General features: G+C 36.7%; 1 protein-coding gene across 4 annotated transcripts in view; it reads left to right on the top strand.

Moving 5' to 3' along the window:
* EIPR1 (EARP complex and GARP complex interacting protein 1) overlaps window positions 1-24,773 on the top strand; it is a 93,684-nt gene that overhangs the window by 17,095 nt on the left and 51,816 nt on the right. For 3 of the 4 annotated variants that reach the window (XR_011738508.1, XM_071807042.1, XM_065835588.2), the window contains exon 4: window positions 21,078-21,234. The exons of the other annotated variant lie outside the window; for it this stretch is intronic. Coding sequence is in view for 2 of the 3 variants with exons in the window: in XM_071807042.1 (XP_071663143.1) it covers window positions 21,078-21,234 (157 nt within the window). In the remaining variant the exon portion in view is untranslated. The remainder of the gene's footprint in view (window positions 1-21,077; window positions 21,235-24,773) is intronic. 4 annotated transcript variants of the gene reach the window in all.

Below are 24,773 nucleotides of genomic sequence, written 5' to 3'. Positions count from 1 at the left end.
ACTGAACAGCAAGGTATACAAGATGGCTTATCAAGTCCAGTATTTCATGTATGTAATGTACTAGTTAATGTTAATTAATCTTAATTTGTTCTACTTGTATCTATTTTTGAGCTTGAGTATTGTTCTAGAAAGTAAAATGAAAACAAGTAATTTAAAACTCTTTTCTCAAAAAGACCTATATTTAAGTTTTGTCGTCTTATAGCATGCTATAGCAATTCTGTATGGCAATATGCATATTGCTAGAATTGAGCTTCTATCTGAACACTTTAAATTTCTTTGAGATTTCTGTTTTCCGTTATTAAATCTATTAATTGATATACATGTATTCTCTTTTACCTTCTTCGTATTCTAGATTTAGTTTACCTAGTTTCTGAACATTATTGTTTGTGAACAAGCTTTATTGTTTGTACTTTGTGCGTCTTCATTTAGAATCATCAGTCAAAAACTTTCTACAGAAAACAAAATCTGATCCTTAAATGATTATTGATTACTCTAAATAGCAACTTATAGAACAGAAAGCACACAGCATGGGGTTCTAATAGTAATGAATGCTTAGTTTAGCAAACGACTTATTTCAAGCAGTAATGCAACCGAATTAAGCAATTGCAATACATGAAAGTATTTTAAAGGTTTCATTTGTTTTCTAACTTTAAAGAGACTCTTAACTGTTTTTCTCACTGAAGTACCAGACAAATGAGATGATCCTGTCCGGAACAGTTGTAGATATTGTGACCATCTCATGTCTGAGCCCAATATTTCTGGTAAATCTTGACTGGTTTTAGAAATGCAAGACTGAAGTAATGTTACATGTCTACTGTTCATAACTATCTTTTGAAGTTGCTTGAATAAATGGTAAAATGTGGCATTTAAAAGAAGTTAAATCATATACTTTGCATTTCATAGCTCATTAAACTAATGGAATAGGGTGAAGCACTCATGAAAACTTTGAATTTTCCTCTTTTATACTGGGAGAGATGTTGAGTTTTCTTCTACTTTGTCACACTTATTCAATAGCCTGCTTTTGCTAAATATCTATAAGGTCTTATTTTACTTCGTGAGAAAAAGATGTAGTATGTGCAAAAAGAAGAACACTTTTTTCACTGCTCTACTGGGTTTTGGTTTTTGTCTAAAAGAAGAATCATAACATTTAGATTGGAAAAGGCCTTTAAGGTCCTCAAATCCAACTGTAACATTGCACTGCCAAGCCCATCACTAAGCCATGCCCCGAAGTGCCACATCTACATGTCTTTTAAGCCCCTGCAGGGATGGTGACTCAACCACTTCCATTGGCAGCCTGTTCCAGTGCCTGACAACCCTTTCCATGAAGAATTTTTTCCTAATATCCAATCTAAACCTCCCCTGGTACAACTTGAGGCCGTTTCCTCTCATCCTGTTGCTTCTTACTTGCGAGAAGAGACCAACACCCTCCATGCTACAATCTCCTTTCAGGTAGTTGTAGACAGCAATAACATCTCCCCTCAGCTTCCTTTTCTCCAGGCTAAACAGCTCCAGTTCCCTCAACTGCTCCTCATAAAACTGGTTCTTGCCAACCTCATTGCCCTCCTCTGCACTCTCGCCAGCACCTCAATGTCTTTCCCCTACTGAGGGGCCCAAAACTGAACACAGGATTTGAGGTGTGGCCTCACCAGTGCCAGAAGAATGCCTGTCATATAGAAAGTTTGGGAAATATCACAATGGTTGAACTGAAAGTAATACTGTATACCTACTTTGAAGAGAGATTTTTGAGTCTTGATCAACTTTTTAAAAGCATTGTGTAGGTAATGATAGAGAAAAATATTGATTCCTGAATAATTTTTTGTTTTAGTGTTTCAGTCATTTGGACTTGCTGTTCTTTAATCTGCAGGTTAATTCTTTTTCTAGAGCTGACTTATGCAAGGTACAAGGTTTCTTTTTAAACCTACTTTCCCCAGATTTTAGCTACTCTCAGTTTTTTGGTTTTGTTTGTTTTAATTGTAGATTTTCAAAATGCAATGAAAAGAATCTTTCCGCAGTATCCAATTGTTATCATACTTTGTAAAATTGAGACACTCAAGTTTTTTTTTTTACTTAATAACTACCTGACAGTTAATACTACTGCCTCAAAATTCAAAGACAATATTAACAGTCTTGCTGTATGCTTTGAAATACAAGGGATCTGATACTGTTTGCTTCTCTTTTCTCTTGTCGGGATAAAATTTAGCAAAATAATGTAAAATGCAAAACTCACTAATTTCTGCTGAGTGCCAAGAGTTGCATGACAGAAGCAGATACTCTAATACAACTGGTAACAGCAGGTTATCTGTAGGGTCAGGAATCAAATGGAAAGCTGTAAGCCTTGTGTGTGTTTGAGAAGGATGCTGATATAATAATGTTCGGGAGTTTTTAATGTTCTGGTGGAGAGGGGCCTTGTTGTGATGGGATTATTAATAAAAAAAATTGTATGATCCTGTTGGATGGGGTAGTTCCTATGGTCGTGATTTTGTCCTTTATTTTTCTTCAAAGGAAGCATTTTAGCTACTTCTAAGTATGTTGTGGAGTTTTACAGATCTGAAGCTTTTTTTCATGAGCATGGATATGTATATATTGATATTTTTCCCCTTTATGTATATACAGCATCTGCTTACAAAGTCGTAGTTATGAGGCTTTTTTTTTTTTCCCCCGTTGAGTCGTAGAGGTAGGAAACCTCCTTCAAAAGGAGTGATATTAATGTTGAAACAATCTGTCCCTGTCACTCTCTGGGAGATTTCCAGATAGATTTCCCTGCCCTGACTTCATGGATACGTGAAGTCTTTTTACATCTCCTTGATATGTATGAATGAAAGAGGCATAAGGAGGTAAAACTTCAAATGTAGATTATTATTGGTACACCTACTGAAGAGCAAAGTAATGTGGAAAACCTGAATGTAATAGCTAGGTTGCTGTGTCAATGAAAATTAGTTTTGGTGTTGTCCGCTAGATTATTTTTTCCAAGTGCTGACTTATGATAAATTCATGTGTTTTTCCTATATGTGGCTAAACTTGCAAGTGACCGGAATTCAGTCATCATTTTCAGATGAGCTTTCATTTTGAGAAACTCTAGGTGGGATCTGGCAAAAGTACCAAATATAGCGATTTCAACAATTTGAGGCAGACTCTCCACTCTTATGTTTGGCAGACAGGTCAAATAAGAGTTACTGCCCTTTTACATAAAGCCTGACAGAGTATTTACTGGCATATTGATTCTGCAATCTCTAAATTCTTATGCTTTCAAGAACAGTAACTTCCCTAAAGAGTAAAATAAGGTGTCTTAGATAACTTTTTTGTTTTTAACAAGTCACAGAGAAATCTAAATCCTTGCTGAATATAGAGTTTGGGAACTATTTTCTCTGAAGAATGCATGAAGGTAATTTAAATGCTGCTCTATATTCTTCTAGTACAAGATAGGTTGCTAGGGTATTGTAATATAAAGTAGGTTCTAAAAAGAAAAAAAAAAAAAAAAACACACAACTTATTTTCTTTCAAGTCAAAACCCCGGAAAACCCATTTTCTTGTTCACATCATTATTTACTACGTTGATTTCTGATTGACATTAATAAAGTCTTATTTTTTCATTCTGGATGGTAATATGAACTAGAATGATACTGGTTCTAATGCTATTGGAACAAATATATCTTTGGATATTAACTGTAAATTGCATTTTTCTAGGCCATTTTGTCCTAATATAAAGACAAACTCGTGCAGTTATCTCTGCACCCCTCCTCATGCACGCACATGAAAAACACTGATTTACAAAAATTGTGTAATCATAAAGGGAAAACTTATTCTTACTCAGTTCATGTCTCAATTATTATTCTTCCCTCCCGCCAATGCTGGATATATGACTTACAGAATTTTGTACTATTACTGCTGAGGTTACAGGAAGATTATTTTACTATCATATGATAGGCTTACTAGCTATGTGTAGTCTTGCCTAACTTTCAGCAAACATCAGAAACTTACTGTGTTGGTGGCACAGTACTCACCTGTGCTACACATTTCTGATATACTCAGTGGTAGCATATGCTAGAAATACATTAAGATTGTTCTTGTGTAACTCGCATTGCTAATAAACAAGATGTGTAGTTGGTAGATCCAGTAACTGATTGGAGGTGAGATTGTTTTTCTGGTTTTTGTCATTTGCCACCTTCACCATAAAAAATTACTTGTCTTATATTCAAATGGTATTCTGGATGTAGCCAAAGCATGATAAAACATTAGAAGTGATTTAGTAACAGGTAACATTTTGTAAGTTTAATTTTTGTATCTCTGTTTTAGTAAAAAAATATGATTTCATAGGGTTTTTAGACAAAGTTTACATTGGTGGAGACGGGAGAGACCAGTGTAGCAGCTGGTGAACCTAGTGACTTTACTGTATTTTAGAAATGTATCTGGATCCTTCATATCCATGGTTTAAAAATACATAAATAAAAATCCTTGCACATCAGCAACCAATTTTAGGCAGTCATTACACTGAAAAGTAACTTTTTTCGCTAATGTGTTTGGCAGCTATTTGGTATTGTGAGCATCTCCGATTCCATAACTGAAGGAAGGAAAGGGCATAAATATGTGAAAGAAGCTAGGTATAAAAGGGGGGAAAAAGGATTAAACTGTTAATATCTTTGAGATGGGGGAAGAGGCTTTGTAAAATTAATACTTGAGATATCTAGATGAACTTATGCATTGTTAGTTTGGTTTTGTGACACTGATGCATAATTTTTCCCCTCTATTGTAGTAAGTCAACTGTATTAAAATAGGGGGTAGGATTTTTTGTCTTGAGTAGGATAAGATTGTTAGTTACAGCTTAAGGTACGTATGAATTAAAGGGAAAAATATTTTTAGTATCTTTCTAGCTTTAGAAGTTAAATCTCATTGTACAAGTTCAGTATGATAGAGATTAGGTTTTTAAAAAAGCTAAGAAGATTGTTGACAGAAGGGTACCAAGTACACAGAGTTTTGGGTGATAACAAAAGTGACAATAAGCTAGAGTGCTACAGTTGCATTTTAATTGGTTAATACTTGACCTCTGAAAAGTTATATGGACCTATTTGCCTCTGATATTTTGTTAATATCTTAAGCTTGTTAAACAAAGCAGAAATCAAGTCTTTTGCTTCACAGTGCCCCAGAAATGAAAAGGAGAATTTTGTATTTAGTGGAAAAACTCTGTCAGAACAATTTTAGGAACTTTGCAGCTTCATTTTTTGCTAGTCTGAGTAGCTGTAATCAATTGAGTATTCATTTTTACTTTCATCACAGTGTGACAGGACTAACACTTTTAAAAACGTGAATAAGAAAGGTGACAAAGTAATTAAGGAGATTATAGCATTTTAGTAGAAAAGCATTCTTAAATATCGTAAAATAATAATGGTGGGGTAAGTGTCAAGAATGTACCCTCTAAAATGATATTAAAAAAGAATAATAGTACACTAAATATAATAAGTTTAGAAATGAAAGAAAATTAGTGTGCAAGAAATTGGTAGTCATCAAAGATCTGTATTCACCTGCTAAGGGGAGAGTAATTTCACATGTGTATCACTGCTAAAAGTTTGAAAGAAGCCTTGCTTCACTATTCAAAAGGGCCTCCTAGCCTACACTAGGGGAAATGTTTCATTGTGATGAGGTGAAATGTCAAAAACCTGTATGTCTTGCATATGCTTTGTTTCAGACAGAACTTCAGAAATTCATTTTAATCTACTCTCCTGTTTATACTTCCCTCCCCTTCTCTCACCTGCCGTTTTAGGATTCTGTTAAAATGGGAGTGTACTGTTTCCGAAGGACTAAAAGTGCTGTAGAAAGTAAATTTTAGCTGTACCATTAAAGGAAGAAGAAATGCAGAAGGGTTTTTCTGTAGACCATTTGAAGAGTTCCGCAGCCACGCCAGTTTTGCCAGCAGTGGATTGCTGCTTCCTGAATGGTGTAGGTGTAGTCTCTGCACAGCAGAATATTTGGTAAAGGGAGTAAATGCTCATGAAGTGTTTGGGGAAGACTATCATTCTAAAAAAATAGTTTTGTTAAATATAAAGGGAAGTCTTAGTCCAACAGTTTCTACTTAAATTCAGGTATAAGAAAAAACCTCAGATTTACACATCCCTCTGCGTAAGTGTCTTGCTCTGTTCTCATCTCTTCAGAATGTCAGTGAGAAACTAGTGGTTTGTTTCAATTTTGATAATATGTAACCGCCAATTACTTGAGTAGTTACTCGTTGGGAAATAGAGAAATTATTCAGACTAAGAATTCTGCATTGGTGGAAAATACGGTATGCCTGCTGTACCTCTAATTGGATCTCGGTAGCTATCTACATTGCAGTAAAGGTCTTGACAAAGTAATTAAAAGCAGCTACTTTGGTGTTTCTCTTGCATGCAGGTGAAGGATGTATTTTGTGGGACAAAAGTAGATGACCTTATCTCAGGAGCATGACTGGTGGTAATGCCAGTGTACTGTTAACTGTTGCACGTATTATAGGATAATGCTTGCAGAAAGACAAGGTGAAGGAAGGAATGAAATAAATAGTAGAATTGGAAAAATAAGGAAATTCTGAAGGAAGAAGATCTCAAAGGTATGCAAAGAATATGTCACTGAAAGGCCAAGCCAAGTGTATGCCTGCAACCATTTGTGGAAGGCAAACAGGTAGGAAGTGGAATGCAGCTTTTGGGCATTCAGTTCTGTGGAAGGCTGTAGAAACCTTAATGAAGGTGTTAGCATTCTGTAGGTGTTTTACGTACCATTTTGTGTCTGTCACTGGAAAGATTGGTTATTGTGACTAAATAACTGCCTGTTCTGTTTTGTTTTGTTTTTTATTAGTGGTTTCTATTTTGCATTTTCCTTTCTCTTTACCTATGGCAACTCCCCTTACCTTTCTGAGACTTCATGTTCTTTTTCCATTCCATGCCATCTACTGAAATGGTCAGGGAAATAATTTGGTAATTCTTGAATTGTTGGGTCTAACTTTTAGCTTTGCTGCTATAAGATGAGCAGTGAGCTAGAGACTTCACTGATTTGGACTCTACTGGCAAACTAAACAAGATGTTTTGATCGCTTATGCAACTGTGAATTGGTTTGCATGAGTATTTTCTCAGCCACGAGAGTACCTTTATGTATTTGAAAACTTGAAAATTAGAATGTGACATAATGGGCCACAAAAAATAACAGCATTCAAGTTTGATGTTTAGAATGATTTACTTCAATGATAGCAAGCAGGGATGGAGCAGGTGTGGAAAGTGTGGGTGCATGAGCTATATCAACACTGAAAATGATTGAAGAATGAAACAATCCTTTTGTGCTAGCTTGTAAGGGATAAAACTTGCTGACTGTAAGATTCTTAACATTGAATAATCAGTTTTTGGTATCAGAGAGCTCGTTGCTCTCGGTGGCTTTATTTGGAGTGAATTGCCAAAAGATAAAGTGTCTGTCATAGTTCTCTGCAGATTGTTATAAAATAGACAAATTGTTTTGGAGAATATGTTGTAGGGAAACATATAAGTACCTCAGAAATTAGACAAAAGTCATCATAAAGATGTATATGAAATAAATTAATGTATGAAGAACTGGTCAAGAATTTCTGGTCTGCTGATCTCAACGGAATGGTGGTTCTGTTGTGCAGCTGATTCCACAAAATCGAGGGAAATGATTTTGGGGATAATTTGCTCCTCCTAGAGAAGAGGGTGTTTTGGAACAGTTATCGTTTCTGGATAGTACTTATCATAGAATCCTAGAATGTGCTGAGTTGGAAGGGACCCACAAGAATCATCGAGTCCAACTCCTGTCCCTGCATATGATAACCCCACAGTTCACGCCGTGTGTCTCGGGGTTTTGTCCAGTCTCCTCTTGAACGCTGTCAGGCTTGGGGCTGTGACACCTCCCTGGGGAGCCTGTTCTGTTGCTCCGCCACGCTCTGGATGAAGAACTTTTTCCTAATGTCCAACCTAAACCTCCCCTGACACATCTTCCTGCCAGTCGCTCAGGTTTGGTTGCCAGAGAGAGGAGTTCGGCCCCTCCCCTCTCCTTGTGAGGAAGCTGTAGGCTGTGATGAGGTCTCCTCTCAGTCTCCTCCAGGCTGAACAAATCAAGTGACTTTAGCCACTCCTCGTACGGCTTCCTGTCCAAACCCTTTACTGACTTCATGGCCCTCTTCTGGACACTTTCCAGTAGCTTTTTATCCTTCTTATTCTGTGTCACCCAGAACTGCACGCAGTGCTCCAGGTGAGGCCGCACCAGTGCAGAACAGAGGAGGACAATCGCCTCCCTGGCACGGCTGGCAATGCTGTGCTGGATGCACCCTAGGGCACGGTTGTCCCTCTTGGCTGCCAGGGCACACTGTTGGCTCATGTTCAACTTGCAATTGACCAGAACTCCCAGATCCTTCTCCGGAGAGATGATCTCCAGCCTCTTGTTTCCCAGTCTGTATGTATTTGTGCTGAAAACTGAGACAAAGAAAGCATTAAATGTCTTGGCTTTGTCTATGTCTCTGTTTATGAGGTGACCATACTCATCAAGTAATGGGTGGATGTTATTTCTGGCTTGTCTTTTGTCATTAACATATTTCAAAAATGCCTTTTAATGTCCCTCACAGTACTGGTCAGCTTTAACACTAATTGAGCTTTGCCCACACAAATTTCTTCTGTACAGTGGTGAGCAGCGTCTCTAGTTCTCCCATGACGCTTGACACTTATAGTGTCTAGTGCTATGAGGTGGTCATGTTGTAAATGGGATTCCTAGGCATTGTGCAGGTGTATCCTAAAGAATCCTGATGACTTGAAAGCTTTACATTTCTTGATTTGAAGTGAATATTTGCTTACTGGGTATTAGGTGCACACATTCATTGAAGCAAGTTATTTGTCTAACAACGATAATTATCTGATTTGTCTTGGAGCTCTTGCTTCTGAAAAGGGTACTTCTTTCTAGCTGCCAAATTCTGAATTAACTGGTGGATGAGAGCTCTCTGCCAGCTTTGTCATTTCTGAGTTTATAGAAAGGTTCGAAGTATTCTGGGGTTTAAGAAATGTTCATGCTTTGACTAATTAGAAGGGAATAATTTGAACTCTTACAAATAAATGTCAGCAATTGTTTTAGGAGTTGCTTGTGATTCTCTTTTACCCACAATTTTCATAGTTGAATGATCTTCAGCACAACTTTGAGAGACATTTTTATTAAAAAAAGTAAAACCAAAACAAACAAAAACAACAACAAAATAACAAACCAACCAACCCAAACAGCTGACATGTCTCATTCTTTATGACATCGAGACCACAGGCATTCCTGAGGAATGCTGTCTGGTACTTCTGTCATCCTTGAAGTGTGTGAATTTGATCTCATTAATGACAATTAAAATGTGTCAGCTGTTTTAAAGGAAAGCAAGAATGCCTTATCCTGTGTTGCTTGGAGAAGAATGTTCATCAGTTACTCCTCTTAAGGCTTAAAAATTCCTGTGGGATCAGAGGATGCAAGCTATGTAATGTGCAAGTACATATGCAGAAAACACAGGGATGAAAAGAAAGATGTGCATGCATGTTCTCGATATATTAGTGTCTTTGTTTTAAGCTGACAGTCACAGATCTTTAAGACGCCACCATCTTTAAATGCTTAACACCTTGTTCTTTGGGTGTCTTATGTTTTAGTTTATGAAGGAAATACCTAAGTCATGTATAAAGAAAAGTATTAGCAGGAAAATCAGCTCTAAAATGTTGAAATGCTCATTAATATCTGTTTACTCTCTACTGCTGCTAGAAATTTACTGTCAGGTGAGGTGAACATTTAAATAGTTTAACTTGTATGTTCTACCTGAAACAACACTTACTGCTGTATTAGCCTGACTATCATAACTGTCTGCTGGCAGTGTACCGACAAATTTCCAATTATTTTATCCTAGTGGTGTATCAACATTATATTACAAGCATTTGACTTTGGACCTTTATTCCTAGTTTTCCCAGCCTTGTATTTGTAATATTTGTTCCAACTGTATTTGTTATAATTTACTGAAAAGAAGAATAATAACTTTTATAACACTTCTGTTTCTTAATTTGCATAAAATCAGTTTATTTCTATGGAGCTCTAGAAATGTATGAAATTTTTTTGTTAAGCTCTTATTACCAATTTTAGCAGTTAAAATAACCAAAATGACTTGATGATTTTAAATTCCACTTGCTGACTTGTGGAATAAAATTGCTTACAACCAAGAAAATGGCTCTCCAGGAAGACACAAGTCCTGATGCTCTAAGGCCTGAGGTTTTGATAAATTCAACACTGTGAATAAGAGTTCCTTCAAACTTGGTGTAGCTTGGCTATATCCCATTTATTTTCATAGTGTAAATATTTATTTGAAGTCCTGCAAACTGGGTTCTGCACTTGTATCACGTGTAGGGACAGGCAAAGCCACCAGAGGGCAAAAGTGGGAATGGAGAAGACTGTTCTCTTCAACTCTATGCAAGCGGGCAGGCTTGTGTGCAAACACATCCGGTTTTTCTGTTTTCTTCCTCCAAACAAGTTAGGAGCCACTTTGCAGTGGATATACTCAATATAAATAGCTTAGTTTTGTACATCCAGAACATGCAGGCATACAAACACAAAACTGCTGTTTGATTTTGATGAAAAGGACAAAGTTTGCATTTAAAATCCACTAATTTAAAACATTAAACCTGCCATGAGTTATGCCTGTTTGGTGCGTTGCACTTATCATACAGTAAACTTGTGTATTATAAAAAAACTTCCCGCAGAGGAAATTAATCAGTAAGGGTATTGGAAATAATGCTGCTGCTGATGCTCTCAACTGCTTCGTATTGATGACAGCAGGAGACTTTACTGGTCTCACTTCACTTTGCTGTAGTGAAAACCCTCCAAGTAGGGAAATCACTGCACAGCTCTGGGAGATGCTGCAGCCGTTAAAATGTGGAGGGAAGTTGAATGTGTCTTTCTAAGTATTCCCCAGTGCTCTTCTCAGCAGTACTGGCGGGATAGATGGAAGAAAGTTTATTCTTGTAGTTTGAGGGAAGAAGTAAACGTTCTCCTAGTGTTCTTTGTAGCTGGTACCTGTTGTGGTTTTGTGGGTTTGTTTTGTTTTTTTAATTCTGGCTGTTATATGTAACTTGTTTTCCTTTTTAAGTACTCTCCAATATGGTTTTAAGTGAAATAATTGACTATCTGATCCATTTGATGGAAAACCACTACAGAAGTGGTGAAGGGCTTGAGATTTTTTCCATATTAGTTACTGTTCCAGTTAGAAGGCCTGTGTGTAGATGTATTTCATGTTCAGTCCAAATGACAAGTGACATATCTGTGTTATCTTAGTCTGTACTACAGTCTTACTCACATGTGTGACTACTGTAAAAGTCAAGCTCAGTAGTGTCTCAGTGTGGAAGGACAGGTACGTATGGAAAAGTGTAAGAATTGAGGGAGTGTATATAATGTAATTTAACGGGAAGCACAGATGCTTGTTATCCCTTGATTTAAGATTTCATCTTTATTTGACAACCGTTATCAGGATAATTGTAATGTTTGTGCTATGAAGCAAAATAGAACTAATGTCAGAAACAAGAGGGAGGAGAGAGAATGACTGAAATTGAAGTATTGCAGGATGGTCACGATGTTGAAAAGTGCTTCTAAAATACAGAAAGTGGATAAAATGCTTCGGAATTAAACTGTCACTGGGAAAGAATCTGTTAAATTATCAGGATGCTCCATCCTTCTGCATTAGAAGGTTTCATTCTCTTACGCCCTTTTTTTTGAGATAAGAGCAAGAAAAATGTGGGCTTTTTTCTTCTTCGTCTTCAATTTCTAATAGCTTTTTAACTCAAAGTTTTCAAATATTGAACTAGTATAATAAACTGAAAGCAAACGTGTTCTCTCTCCATCTGCAGTCAATACTGTTATTGCAGTAAATAATGTTTTGCAGCTACACAGAAGGTCTTCCAGCACGTGTTTAGGGATTCTTGTCCAACTAGCTTGTTAATAAGTAAAATATAGAAGCTCACTTTTCTCTGGTTTGTATTAGCCTTTGGAGTTACCCACAAATCATGCAAGTGAAACCAAGTATACTGTGCAAGTTCCTTCCAGTAAGCATTAAGACATTTTGCAGGTTTACCTTTTTCACATTCCATTTTTTGTGGACCTCTTTCTGCCATGGAAAGGCAGGCTGCTTCAGCTTCCTCAGATCCCACCTTACTCGAAAGCTGAAGAGGCTGAAGGAGAGTCATTTGCTTCACAGTCTCTTATGAGAACACTAAAGACTTTTTAATTTTTTTTTTTTTTTTTTTTTTTTTGCTTCTGACTTATATCAACACCACAAGTCAAGTCCTTACCATATCCTAAAAATTTAGCCAATTGATAATTTTGTTGATAAAGGACAAATGTAGAGTTCACTCTAGTAATCTGATAACACTAAATCTTTAGTGTATTCTGTTCTCTGTGGTGCTTACATGAAAACATGTTACAAATGTTTTGAAAACTATTCTAATTTGAGGGTTTTTCCCTAATGTTTAGGGATAACTTAAAACCTTAATTATCTTAAATTGTGTGTTTTTTTTAAATAAAACTTCTCCAGGTGGTCAGTCCCCAGTGTGTGCTGGAGCATGAGATTGCATTTCACTTTGTTGAACTTCATGAGGTTCCTGTTGGCCCATTTCTCCAGACTGTTGTAGTCCATCTGGGCTTCCCTGAGGTCATTAATGAAAATGTCTAATGGTACTGGCCCCACAGTATTTATCCTTTTTCTTTCTCTGAACTTTCTGGATGTGGTAGCTGTCGGTATTGAGGCGTCAGGTAAGTGGAATTTAACTTAAAAAAAACCCCACACAAGTAACTTGTTTCTTGTATTAGTAAAACCAGCATTCTTATGGTAGCATTTGTAATTGACTGTACGGACAGAACAGCAAATGATACTGTATCTAGCTACTAATTGTTTATAATTATTTTTTCCAGTAAATAGCTGTAATTGATGTGTGAGCACATCTGAAAGTTAGCTACCCAAGTTTGCCAGACAAAGTAAAGAGTTAAGGAGCTTATGACTCAGATCGAAACTCTCAATCACAAGTAATTGCTGGAAGAAGGTCCGTGTGTCAGTCTGTGTGTCTGAGGTACAGAATAAAGTGGAGGCTGGGAAAGGAAAGGCTGGTGGAAGGGGTAGTGAACCCACCTTTTCAGATCAAGCTGGTGCTTATAACTTAATCTGGTAAACTTGGGACAGCCAGATAAACTGCTCACATTGGACACAAAGACATCTGTCCTGTTTGAAGGAGGTTTCCATGAACTGTCAACTTATCCTGTTTGTGTTTGGAACTCCCATGGAGTAGAACGGGAATGTTAAAGGTTATTTAAATACAGCGTTGAATGTTCAACTGTCTAGTGAGATGCCTGATCTGATTGGGGGATAAGTGGTTTGCAGTTCCCATTGACTTTTTAAGGAGTATAGTATTTTATTAGCTCGTGAAACATCAAGTTGGAACCTTAGTGCATTGCTGTCATCTAGCCTTAACTGACAGCTGCCATGGCTTTGGTGATGGAAATGAGTGCCTCCATTAGATTCCTGCTTTCCCTTTGCCCTTTTTTTGTGTGTAAAAGTATCAGTGTTGATAATGGTGTTCAGCTCCACTGGCCTTTGCGATGATGGAAGCCAACATGTAAATATGATTCATTGCCTTTTATTGGTGTGTTGTGCTGCTCTCCTCAGCACAGGGTTAAATACTGCAATGTTTTTTAGGTGGCCAGCTGATCTCTTGCTGCTTGTGTGGCTCCCAGTGTTGCAGTTACAATGTGCTGGTTGTAACAGTAGCAGGGAGATTATCTCAAATAAACAAAAGCAGCACTAATCAGTGCTAGTTTCTCCATTCTTTTCTGCTCTGTTAAAATACGTAAAGAGATATATCTGAGGTATCAAATGAGCCATAAGTCATTGTTGTGACTTAGGAGATCTGGTCATGTGAAGTGTCGGAGGGCAAACATGCCTGTTTGTGCTGCTGAGCAGCTTTTACAGTGTTGTAGCCAAATTCTGCCTGAAAAGCAAAGTTCAGCTCATCAATATAGAGGTGGCTGCAGTCCTTCACTTGGGCTCTCCCTTTATGGCAGAGTTCCAGACATGCACTCAGTAAATTTTTTAGCTCCTTCCAATAGATATGTATCTGCTGAGCATATCCTTCTCCAAAAGGTATGTGCTGCAACGTTGTCTGAAATAATCTCTAAATAGCGTAAGAAACATCAGAATATATAAAAAAGTGCCATTTATGCCTTCTCTAATTTTTCAGCCTGCTTTCTGTGGGTTCTGTCTCCCGTTTCCATGCAACACAATGGGTGGTTTACCTGTCTCTACATGTCATGCCTTCACACACTCTTAGATTGTTCTCTCTGCATTTACTGTTCAGCATGTGAGGTTTTTAAAACCTCCTTAGACATCTGTATATACAATGCAAACATAGGAGCCTGTTGTCTAGAGACCTAAGCAGTATCTGTGTTGTATTGGTGTGCAGTAAATGTGAATTTATGGTCACCTGTGATCTGCATGCTAACAAGAAGGCTGGTGTTTATGTGGTACTTCCACATGTTGGGGAAATGAGACAACAGCTAACTATGGAAGATAACCACTGTATGAAAGTCTGGACTGTTGCATATTACTGTTTTTTCTACTTATTACTTCTACTTTCAGCTCCACTTGAAAATACATTTCTATTAGGATACAGAGTGAGCTGCTGTGTTATGTTTCTGGCCTGTTTCTGTGTTTATACTTTTCAAAAAAATCAAAGGGTGTCTTTTGGTAGCTAAAAAGTGCCTCTAAGTGATGAGAAGAAAAATTAAACTGCCCACAACTCTTTATTCCTGCATGTGTCTCATATTGTGTATTTCAGGAAAATGCAATATGAAAGAATACACAGGCTTTTAGCACAAAAAATGAAATACTTAATCCAGAAACAGAATGGCGCGTTCTTCCCCTGCCACCCTTCTTTAGCCTGTGAAGTACATGTTGTTGAATAAATATAATATGATTTGTCTTACAAATTGACTAAAAAGGCTTCAAGATTATTATTTTTAAAATAGATATGTACTTCGGTAATTTGGTTTTTATTTCTTCATTTTATTTAACTAGGAGAAGGATGTTTACGTTCACTAATGAGGAAGAGTGATAACTCTGTCAGTGGTAAGAAGGAGGCATCTGAGTGCTGGCTGCCTGTTCCTGTCACACCGAGAGCATTAATGGGCACCAGCTGAGCTGTAGCCACAGCAGCTTCACTGCTCCAGCCTCGCACAGCAAGAGCTGCTGTGGCAACGCTGCAGAAGGGCCTCCTGTGCAGATTTAGCAAGTATACACTTCAGTTGTTGTTCCCTGGGCAACAGGATAAGCACAGCCAGCTGGCTTTGCACCACCTGAGCTGATTAAAGAGCAAACCCTGTCAGGCACTGATACTTCAGCTCTTCCAGCTTCACTGTGAATGTCTGCAGGCAGTGATGTAGGAAGCATTGTCATTTGGGTTTCAAGGTTAAACACAGGGGAATGAAGTACATTGACAGCAGAAAGTAAAATGAAAACATCGTTCCTGTAGGTACTACCATCTGATGTGTAGAGATATTGGTTAGAGAAAATTAATTTTAATATACTGAATTACTAACATACATATAAAACGTGTTTTGAAATTATTCAAAAACAGAACAGGAAACTAGCAGTAGCCGACTTGAGTATATTGTTTTGGGAGAAGGAAAGACAATAAAGGGTGGTTTATCCTATGTGTTTAGTTAAGAAAGACCGTAAAAATGATTGAAGACAAAGATTAAAATGCTTTGTAAAATGATATAATTAGGGAGGGCTGAGCAGAACTGGATCTGGTCTGCTTTTGGTTGACTGCTGTAAGCTTGTGGTAGGTCATCACTCTAGTTGTTACTTCATGTATTTTTGTATATATGTATATGTCAGAGCATGCTTCAGTGGCATGGTGGGTTTTATTCAGCAAGTGGTGCCAGAAGAATGAAAGGTAGAAGGTGGAACAGTAGAGAATTGTAATGTTGACTGATGTGGACCTGTACAATTGGGATCAAAATCCACTTGAGTCTGTTGGATGACAGGTAGGAGGGGTAGGTGGTAGCGTTTCTTGTATGTTTATTCTTACGCTTTTCCATTTGTATTAATGCAACATCTACGTAACACTTTGCTCAACAGGAGGATTAACTAGTCAAAATCCTGTTTTAAACTTTGTTATCAAATAATAAAGATTTTTCTTTAATCACTTCTATTAAAATTGCTCCAGTAGGTGAACTGTTGGCAGTCAGAATTTGGACAAACAGTAGTACTTAATTACTTTTATCAGGTTACGGATGTGCCTGGATTCACACCTTAAAGAGGAATGTAAACAGAGCTGGTGGGTTTCTACATGAACTCAAACATCTTTGCTGAAGCTGCAGAGTATTGATTAGCATCTACACTTCTGATGAGGATTTGGTTTTTTTTTTTATTCTGTATATTTTTTGTTTTTCTATTTCATATTTGTTTTAGTAGTATTTGATTATAGAAGTGTCGTAAGTAATTTCAGGTGGGGTGGTTTTTTTTGCTTAAAACCCAAACTATCAAGCTTTTAAGTAGAATAGTTTCTCTAGCTAGCTTACTAAAACAAAACAAAAAAAAACCCAAAACAAACAAAACAACAACAAAAAAACCCAAACAACAGCAGCAACAAAAAATACACCACCACAAAAAAACCTCACATGTATTTGGGGAGGGCGAATTTCAGTAAAGGGATTCAGTGTGAGAAAACAATGAAATTACAGGGTTGTTTTCACTTGGAGAATCACTTACAGCTCCAACATTAAAAGTGTGGCTTTTTATTCTCAATATAGAACCAAATAGAAGTCTAAGTGAGAACACTTTACTCTCTACAGTGACAGACCAGACTGCATCTTTCTTGTGCAGCTATTCTGATTTATTGCATCAGTCATCCAGATATCAATTGGTTTTTTTAGTATGTTTACTGGGGTTGCATGTTATGTCCTTTTTAAAGCTGTTATTTATTAAAGAGAATAAACTGTATCTTTCAAGAAGTCTGTATAAACAGATTTTTATGACACCTTATGTTCAGTTTAATTCTTTGTAGCTTTGCAGTCTGTGGCATTTTTTGAAGAAATCTTTATCATAATTTTGAGTGACCTAAAATTTTAGGTACTTCTCTCTAAATCTGGAGACTTGACAGAGCTCACTTTTTTTATTACATAAGTAATAACTGTAGGAATTGCTGAAGCAAAATCAAGGGTTGTGTGAAGATTGTGTGACAATCCCTTCTACCTTAAACATCTGCAAATTTGTTGAAAATTGTAATTTTCCACAAGGGCAGGAATGACTTCCAACAAATGTATTGCATCTGAAATCGGCAGGCTGTGCTCTTATGTCCACATTATTTTTCTTGCATGTAGTCCCACAATGATTGTATACGTGTTAAGGAATGTCTGCTGGCTCCTGTGTTACAGCAGCAACAGTACGGTGAACTGATCTGGCATGTGTGATTTTAACTTTATAAAGGAGTAATGAGTATTTGTAGGTAACATAATGTATGTGTTTCTGTTCAAAATCTCAGTGATACTTGCTGTTGTGCTTACCTTTCAGGCAGATTTTTTTTTTTCTTCTTGCATTACTTCTGTCGCAGAGGCTGTTACTTTAAGTTGGAGCAACGCTCCAAGGGGAATGGTGTTTGGAGAAAGATGAACAGGATGCTTCACCTGTCCACAACTTCTACTTTTTTTTTTCTCTGTTGAAACAGCTGGTGGTAGCGGAAAGCTGAGAATTGTAATAGCAATAGCCCTCATTGAGAAGTCTTTTTGAGTGCTGCAGTGAAAATTGGTATTGACTTGACCAAGTTGTGACCTTTTGCAAATTGCACACTCTGCATGCAGAGAGTTTTCTCACTTACTCGACTTGTAAAGTAGGCATCTAAAGAAGGCCTTGTGCTCTGTAGCTGTGGTTATATCTCTTAGGCTTTGGCTGAACTTTCCAAAGTTTGTTTCCTGGAGTTGGTTACTGTACCCTCATTGCTGCCAGGGATGGAAATGTGGTTTCCAACTGTGTAAATAGCTTTAAGGAAGGTGTAGAAGCTTGATTTAAGTAGACACTGTGTGTTTTGTTTGGCTTGCTTTCTTTTACAGAATAACTAGCGTTATCATTTAACTAGTACATTCATATAGGCTCTTAACATTTTTAAGAAATAATACAAGAGTGGTAGATAAAAACATTGTCAGTTTGTATGTATATGTGCAGTCAGGTGATGTGAAGATAGTAAAAGAAGGAGAAATCTGGAGTTTCTCTCTGCCTGTAGGTTTTCTAGGTAAGCAATGGCACTACAGGGGTTGTAGTGAAATTACTTAGTAATACCGCATTTTAAAATTTTAATATGATCACTTGGGAAATAAGACTACATGGGTAATTCCGCAAATATTGTGTACTGCTGGTAAGCTTGTCATACAGCCATGAGAAGCTTGTTGCGGGACTTGGATTTCTATGCAATGAAAGTGTTAGGTGTGTTTTTGTTGTTTTGGGTTTTTTTTGTCTGTGTGTTCCCGTAGGCTTGTTGCTAGTGGTTATTTGATTAAGAGCAATTGTGACCCACAAAAAACCCTCCACTTCACTTGTCATAGTGGAGCGACACTTTTACTTGGCACTATACCGTCTCTTCTACCAGGTAGAAAATGGTATATTTAAAAAGTTATTTATATAAATGGAAATTAAGCCTTGCTTAAGACCAGTCATATCTAAAATTACTACTACGGTAGCACGTAGCAATTATATTTTGGTTTCATGCATCTTGAAATTATAAAGTATCAGAACTATAGATAAGTGCATTAAATGTGCAAGGAGAAATTAATAGTGCTCTGAATCAAGTCTCTGCTTTACAGATTTTGGCTGTGTGTCTGATTCCAGAATTTGTCCAAAGTTTAAAACTAGAATCTGAAGATTTGCAATGCGTATACAACTGTTCATGATGGATGGTCATTCAGCAGCTGGAAAGTGGTCTGTCATTTTTCCAGGAGCATCTTCAAGCCCAGCTGAACACAGAGGATGATATCTCTGCTGGGTTTTGTGTGTGTTGGGATTTAGTGTTTTCCGTTTCTGATGCACAGAGAATTTTGTCCTTCACTACCAGTCCTGATGGAAGTGAAACATGCTTGGAATGGCACAGAATTCTGTATATGAAGCTCTGTGCCAACTTGTACTTCAGACCATTTTACCAGTTGTTTACAGGAATATCTATGGTTATAAGAGGAAGCAGAGATAATAAGCGTATTTTATACATGTACAATGGTAACGAGAGAAGAAACATTCAGTGAATGCCAAGATATAAGTATCAGGAGAATTTTTCTATTTATAGCTAAAAGAAGTGACAGCTACCTCACGGAGCTTTTCTTAATATTAATTAAGAAGAAATTTTTTTTTTAATTTCTACTTTGCTAAACATAGACAGAAGAAAACAACAACTAATTCCACTACTTAAGAAAGAATTAATGACTCCTGTGTTACTGGGATCCATACCAAGTTTGATAGGTATCCTTAATTTTAGAATTGTATTTTAAATGTATGTACTAATATAAACTACTTAAAGCATTTCCTATGATTAAAAAAATATTAAAAATTGCCTAATAGACTACATAATAACAGCCATTAATTCAGAAATCTACTGTGGTTAAATTACATTTGAAAAAGATAAGGTTCTCTTGCATTCTGGAATACCAAATGTCATCTGATACGCATCATATCATCAGAGAAGCTGAACAGCTTTCAAGGGAGGAACCTGCATTCTGGGCTCCAAGGAATGACATAGATAGGTCTGCAAAATGTGAAAATCTGATAAACTTGTTTTAACTGCTCAAAGAAATCTCTTTTGCCTGGAATATCAACATGCAATTCAGTGTTGCCCCTTAGCAGCATCTGTAGTAATAACTTGAAAACAGATACAAAATCTATGTAGAATTACTGCATATGTTAAACTCAAGCACATACGTTTAACTGGTGGCTTTTGACAATTTTCAAAACAAAGTCTTATAGGAGCCTGGGTCACATCAAGTTTCAGGGGGATTTCAGTGTATGTGTGTGTGTATACATATATATATACATACATATACACACAGAGTTTTTTCTTTGAGCTTCCCTCAATCTTCAAAACAGTGATTGTTTAGTTGTTTTTGGATTTTCAATTTAGAAAGCTGATTGTGCAAGAAACTAAGTGTTTGGTTTTTTTTTTTTTGAAGTTATTCATAAGGACACAGCATCAGAATTTCAAAATATTCAGGTTTTAAGAAGTTAAAATGACACTTCAAGGCTATGTTAAGACTTGTGTTGCTGTGTTGAGGGGAAAGATGGCTTGAGAAATGTATACCGTGTTTTATATTATTTGCTTTTGTGGTTCTCTTAGATATTGGTGACAGTGGAAAAGCAAATGCTTTATATGTATGGTACAGACCTTTCATTAATCATAATCTACCAGAAACTTCTTTGTGGTGTTGTTTAATATTTTCTTACATATTGAGTATCTCTGTGAAATCCTCAAATCTACAGTTGGCTTGTTCGTCATATGTTGCAATATTTTGCTATGTGCATGTGAGTTCTGTTTGTCTTTTGGAAGCTGTTTTTATTTGCTACAATTAGAGGAGAAGAAAACTTCATTTTGCAATAAACAGTTAGTAATAGTAAAGAACTTGACATAATGCTACAGATTCAACTGAATATAGTCCTTGAAAGGAAAATGTAAAACAATATCTAAATCCTTATTGTTAAGCAATCTGGCAATGTAATTTGTGGGTCATTTTCATTAACATCAATATGGATGCCGAAGCTCAGAAAACTTGCCTCCCAAAGAGTTACATTTTCATGAGCACTTCTCCCTTCAAACAGGGAGAAGTGCATTAAATGCATGATAATTTTGAGTTTTGCAGCAACTTGAGTGCTAACTTGAAGTCTGGGTCTGTATTCACATTTTGCATTCTTAAAATTCATTTTGGTATAATATTTTTAAATACTTTAAACAGCAGATGTGCATTTGTGTAAATGTTGGTGCACTGTATACAAAAGATGTCTCCCATGCAATGATCTGTTGGCATTATTCTCTGTTGCTTAGCTTCAGACAGTAAAGTCATGACATGTGCTGCTGTTTGGAGGATGCCGAAGGAATTGGAATCAGGCAGTCATGAATCCCCTGATGATTCATCAAGCAACACTCAAACCCTGGAGCTACTCTGTCACCTTGACAACACAGCCCATGGCAATATGGCCTGGTAGGATTCTGCATATTTTATACTCCTAGAAAAAGCCTAAAGCTTAGACCGGGGCTGTTAGTTTTGTGCAGATTTATACTGTAGAAGTTGTGCTGTGCACTTTAAAACTAATCTGTCTTAAAAAAAAAAAAAAAAAAAGAAAAAGTACAAATTGAATTTTTAATCCCAGATGTTTCATAGATTAAAAACATGTATTATCATCCTGCAAACACATATGGAGTAACAGCTTGTGTACTGTTTTAATGTGTTTCTCCCCACCTGCCCCCATCTAAAACCTTTTCACAAAGGTATAACACTTAGCATTTCCGTCTTTTTATGGAATATAAATTTGATGTTGCACTTCAGTTTTTGTTTTTCAGTCTTCACTCAGCTGATTTTGAATAAGTGCAATTAATTTGTTGTTTGCTAAGAATAAGAATTCAGTATATTATGTGATGCCTATTTAAGTACTCTTTTCTGTTGCCTAACAAAAGACAAAGAGAGCTACAGTACTACCGATGGTATTACAGAGGTTTGTTTTCCTTTCTGGTATTTAAAAGAAAGTTAAATTTTTCTGTTGTGTATTTGCAAGTGTTTTGCCTTACGAGTATGTATATGACATGTTCCCACTGCTTCCTGAACAGATGCAGGGCAAAGAAACGTTAATACATTCAGTCCATATTTTACAAAATACAGTTTTGCTTGATGTAATTTTGGGACCACCTGACCATCTTCTACTGGCAGGAGAAGTTGAAACCATAAGAATATGGTCTGCTGTAGTACCAGGAATGTCTGTCTGTCAGAATATGGAGTAGGTGATCACTCATGTTGTACAGTACCTTTCACAATTATTGGAGAATTTTAAGAGTAAAATGTGGAATAACACAGCAGATTTTTGTAAATGGAATGTGACAACTCTGAACTGGAACCAAACGAGGATAATGCAACATCTATGTTGGATATTGCACTGTCTTACATGAGAGTGGAAAAGGTCCTCTTTGGTTTCTGTATTCAGACACCTACTGTGTAAGGTATCCATCATAATCTCATTATACTTAAATATATTCTAGTAGGAGTAATTGTAAATTACATCAAAAGAGAACAATACTTGAAATCAGTCTCAGTTCCTTTTCAAAACCTGTTTGCATAAAAATTTCTATTCATTAGCTAGCTAGTAAAAAAAAAAAAAAAGTAATAGTTCTGCTTTATTTCTTCTTCTGTTAAGAAAGCCTGATAGTTGAAAATTTATCTCATTTCTGTTTCTAGTATTATGTACTAGGCAACTCAAGGGGGCTTGTTTTCTCCAGGTCTGATATGTCAGGTATTGGTTTTGCACAATTGTTAACTGGCATTAAGAACTAATCCTGTGTTTCCCGACCTTTATCTCATCACCTTTGTGGAATTCTGTGCTCAAATGTCTCTGAAGTTTCTTCTTAAAGCTTAGCAGTGACATGTTTAATACCAGTTCTCTTCTGTGAACCAAGACCAAAGTAGCATTTCCAATTGATTGTAACTAAAATCCTAAACTTTCCGTGCATGTGTCTGAACGCTATGCCCTTCTACTTCAAGATCTGTTGAAATAATTTTTTGGTCTGGGCAAATTCTTTGACGAGAATCTGATCTCCAAGATGTTGCAGGCAATTGAAAAAGAAATGTGCATTCTACGGTTCTATTTCATCTGGGTTGCATGAGTTACTTTGTTTAAAAATAATGTCTAGCTATTTGCTTTCAGTTACTGGGAATTTTTTTTTAACTGCCTCTAAGCTTTGAATCTGGGACCCATCAGAATTTTTACTCGAACACTTGTATGGCATAAAGAGAATACAGAAAATTAAGGAAGTGTTTAAATTAGGCAAACAAATAGGCCTATTAATTGCTCTGTTTGGTTTAAGCTCAAGACTTTTTTTTCATCCTCTACCTACTGTTCCTCATATGAGCTAAAATGCAAAGATTTTGACTGCAAAGTTCCCAAGTGAATTAATTACAGACTGAAAACCCCCAGAGATAAATGGGGGTTTGTGATGTTGTGTTTTTAGAAGCTTTTTCCATAAATTCATTTTGTAGATAATGTGTGTATTCACACAGCGTACACATACGTAACCATAGGTGTGTTGCTCTATGCAATGTTTTAAGATTCAGCAGTTAAAGGAGCTTGCCATTGGGTATCTTGCAAGAAGCGGCCCAAGGTACAGTCTGGATAGGAGAGCCCAAGGAAACAGGGTAGCATTTAATGAGATTTTGATTACTCCTCTGAGTGCAGCTTTGGAGGAATTCTTGAAATTGTGTCTGTTAAAATCCTGAAAACTTGTATTTTGAGTAGCCTGTTGTTCTACGTCTTCCTCAGTTTTTCTACAGACTTTTTCAATAGTAGACTTAACAGGATGGTCCTCAGAGAAGGAAGATACTACAGGCCATGGAAGAAAGTGTAATCTGTGAGATGTTGAATTTGGAACTCAGCAGGGACTTTTTCTTTTGTCAGAAGTAAAGGTGCAAAGCTGGAGTTTCTCCCCTAGCATCTACTGGATGCGGGCTTGCTTGTATCTGCTTTATATCCTACTTCATGCTTTCCAAATTTGGCAGGTATAAAGTAGGGTAGATGCTGCTCAAGAGCAAGGTATGTGCTGTGCTTCAAAGAGAGAGGGAACAAGTGAACAAAGCTGGATGGTGCTTCATGGAGTAAATTTGGAACAAGTTAAAAAACAAAATAAATAAGGGGAAAGTGTTAGATGGACAACATAGGTACAACTGTAATGGGGAAATGAATGGAGATTAGAGAGACAAGAGAAGTGGGAGCTCAACTGTGGGAGGCCTGAAAGGTGCGGAGTGAAGAATTCACCTTTTATGAAGAAAACAGTAGTCAGCTGCTAAAAAAAGTTGGAAGGAATAATGATAGCTTATTACATTAAGCTTTTCTGCTTGCTGAAGTTTAATTTTTTTTTTAGTGTATCCCACACAATCAGTCTTAAATATGGACTTGCAAATATTAGCACATCTAAGAAATTAGAGAGGAAGACTTTTTTTTTTTTTTTGAAGTTTCACGTGTTTCAAGAACTTGGGGATGTTTATCACTAAAATATTAAAACAGAATTTTGAATTCACAAAGGATAAAATTACTATAAATGAGTTAATCCCACAGACCTTTTTAAAGTACTTACATTTTCTATGGTATTTCACCTAATATCTCCAGCTGGAGTACTGAGAAGTACCATCTCTTCTTTGCCTGTGTGATTGCATAGTATGGAGCAACCTCATCAAGGTCTGCTTCCCACAAAAGTACAGGTTTGCTATATCAGTCCTTTCAACTTGAATGGAACTTAATTTATTTAAGATACATAAGATACTGTACATAACAATATTGCTTTAATTTCTTCATATTCACTCCAATGATGAACACAGTAATCTGATGAAAGTTTGCATTTGTAAGTAATGCCCTGGAGACAGGTGAGTAAGAGTATTCCAGAAATGAAGTCCAGAAGTGTTTTACATATTCTTTTTGGCCTCTAAAATAGCCTTTAACCAAACAAAACACAACAAAAAACCACAAACAAACAAAACTCACA

This window comes from Patagioenas fasciata, chromosome 3 (assembly GCF_037038585.1).
Source record: "Patagioenas fasciata isolate bPatFas1 chromosome 3, bPatFas1.hap1, whole genome shotgun sequence".
Taxonomy (NCBI): Eukaryota; Metazoa; Chordata; class Aves; order Columbiformes; family Columbidae; genus Patagioenas; species Patagioenas fasciata.
Note: the sequence above shows the minus strand (reverse complement) of the source record. Positions and strands in the feature narration are given on the sequence as shown.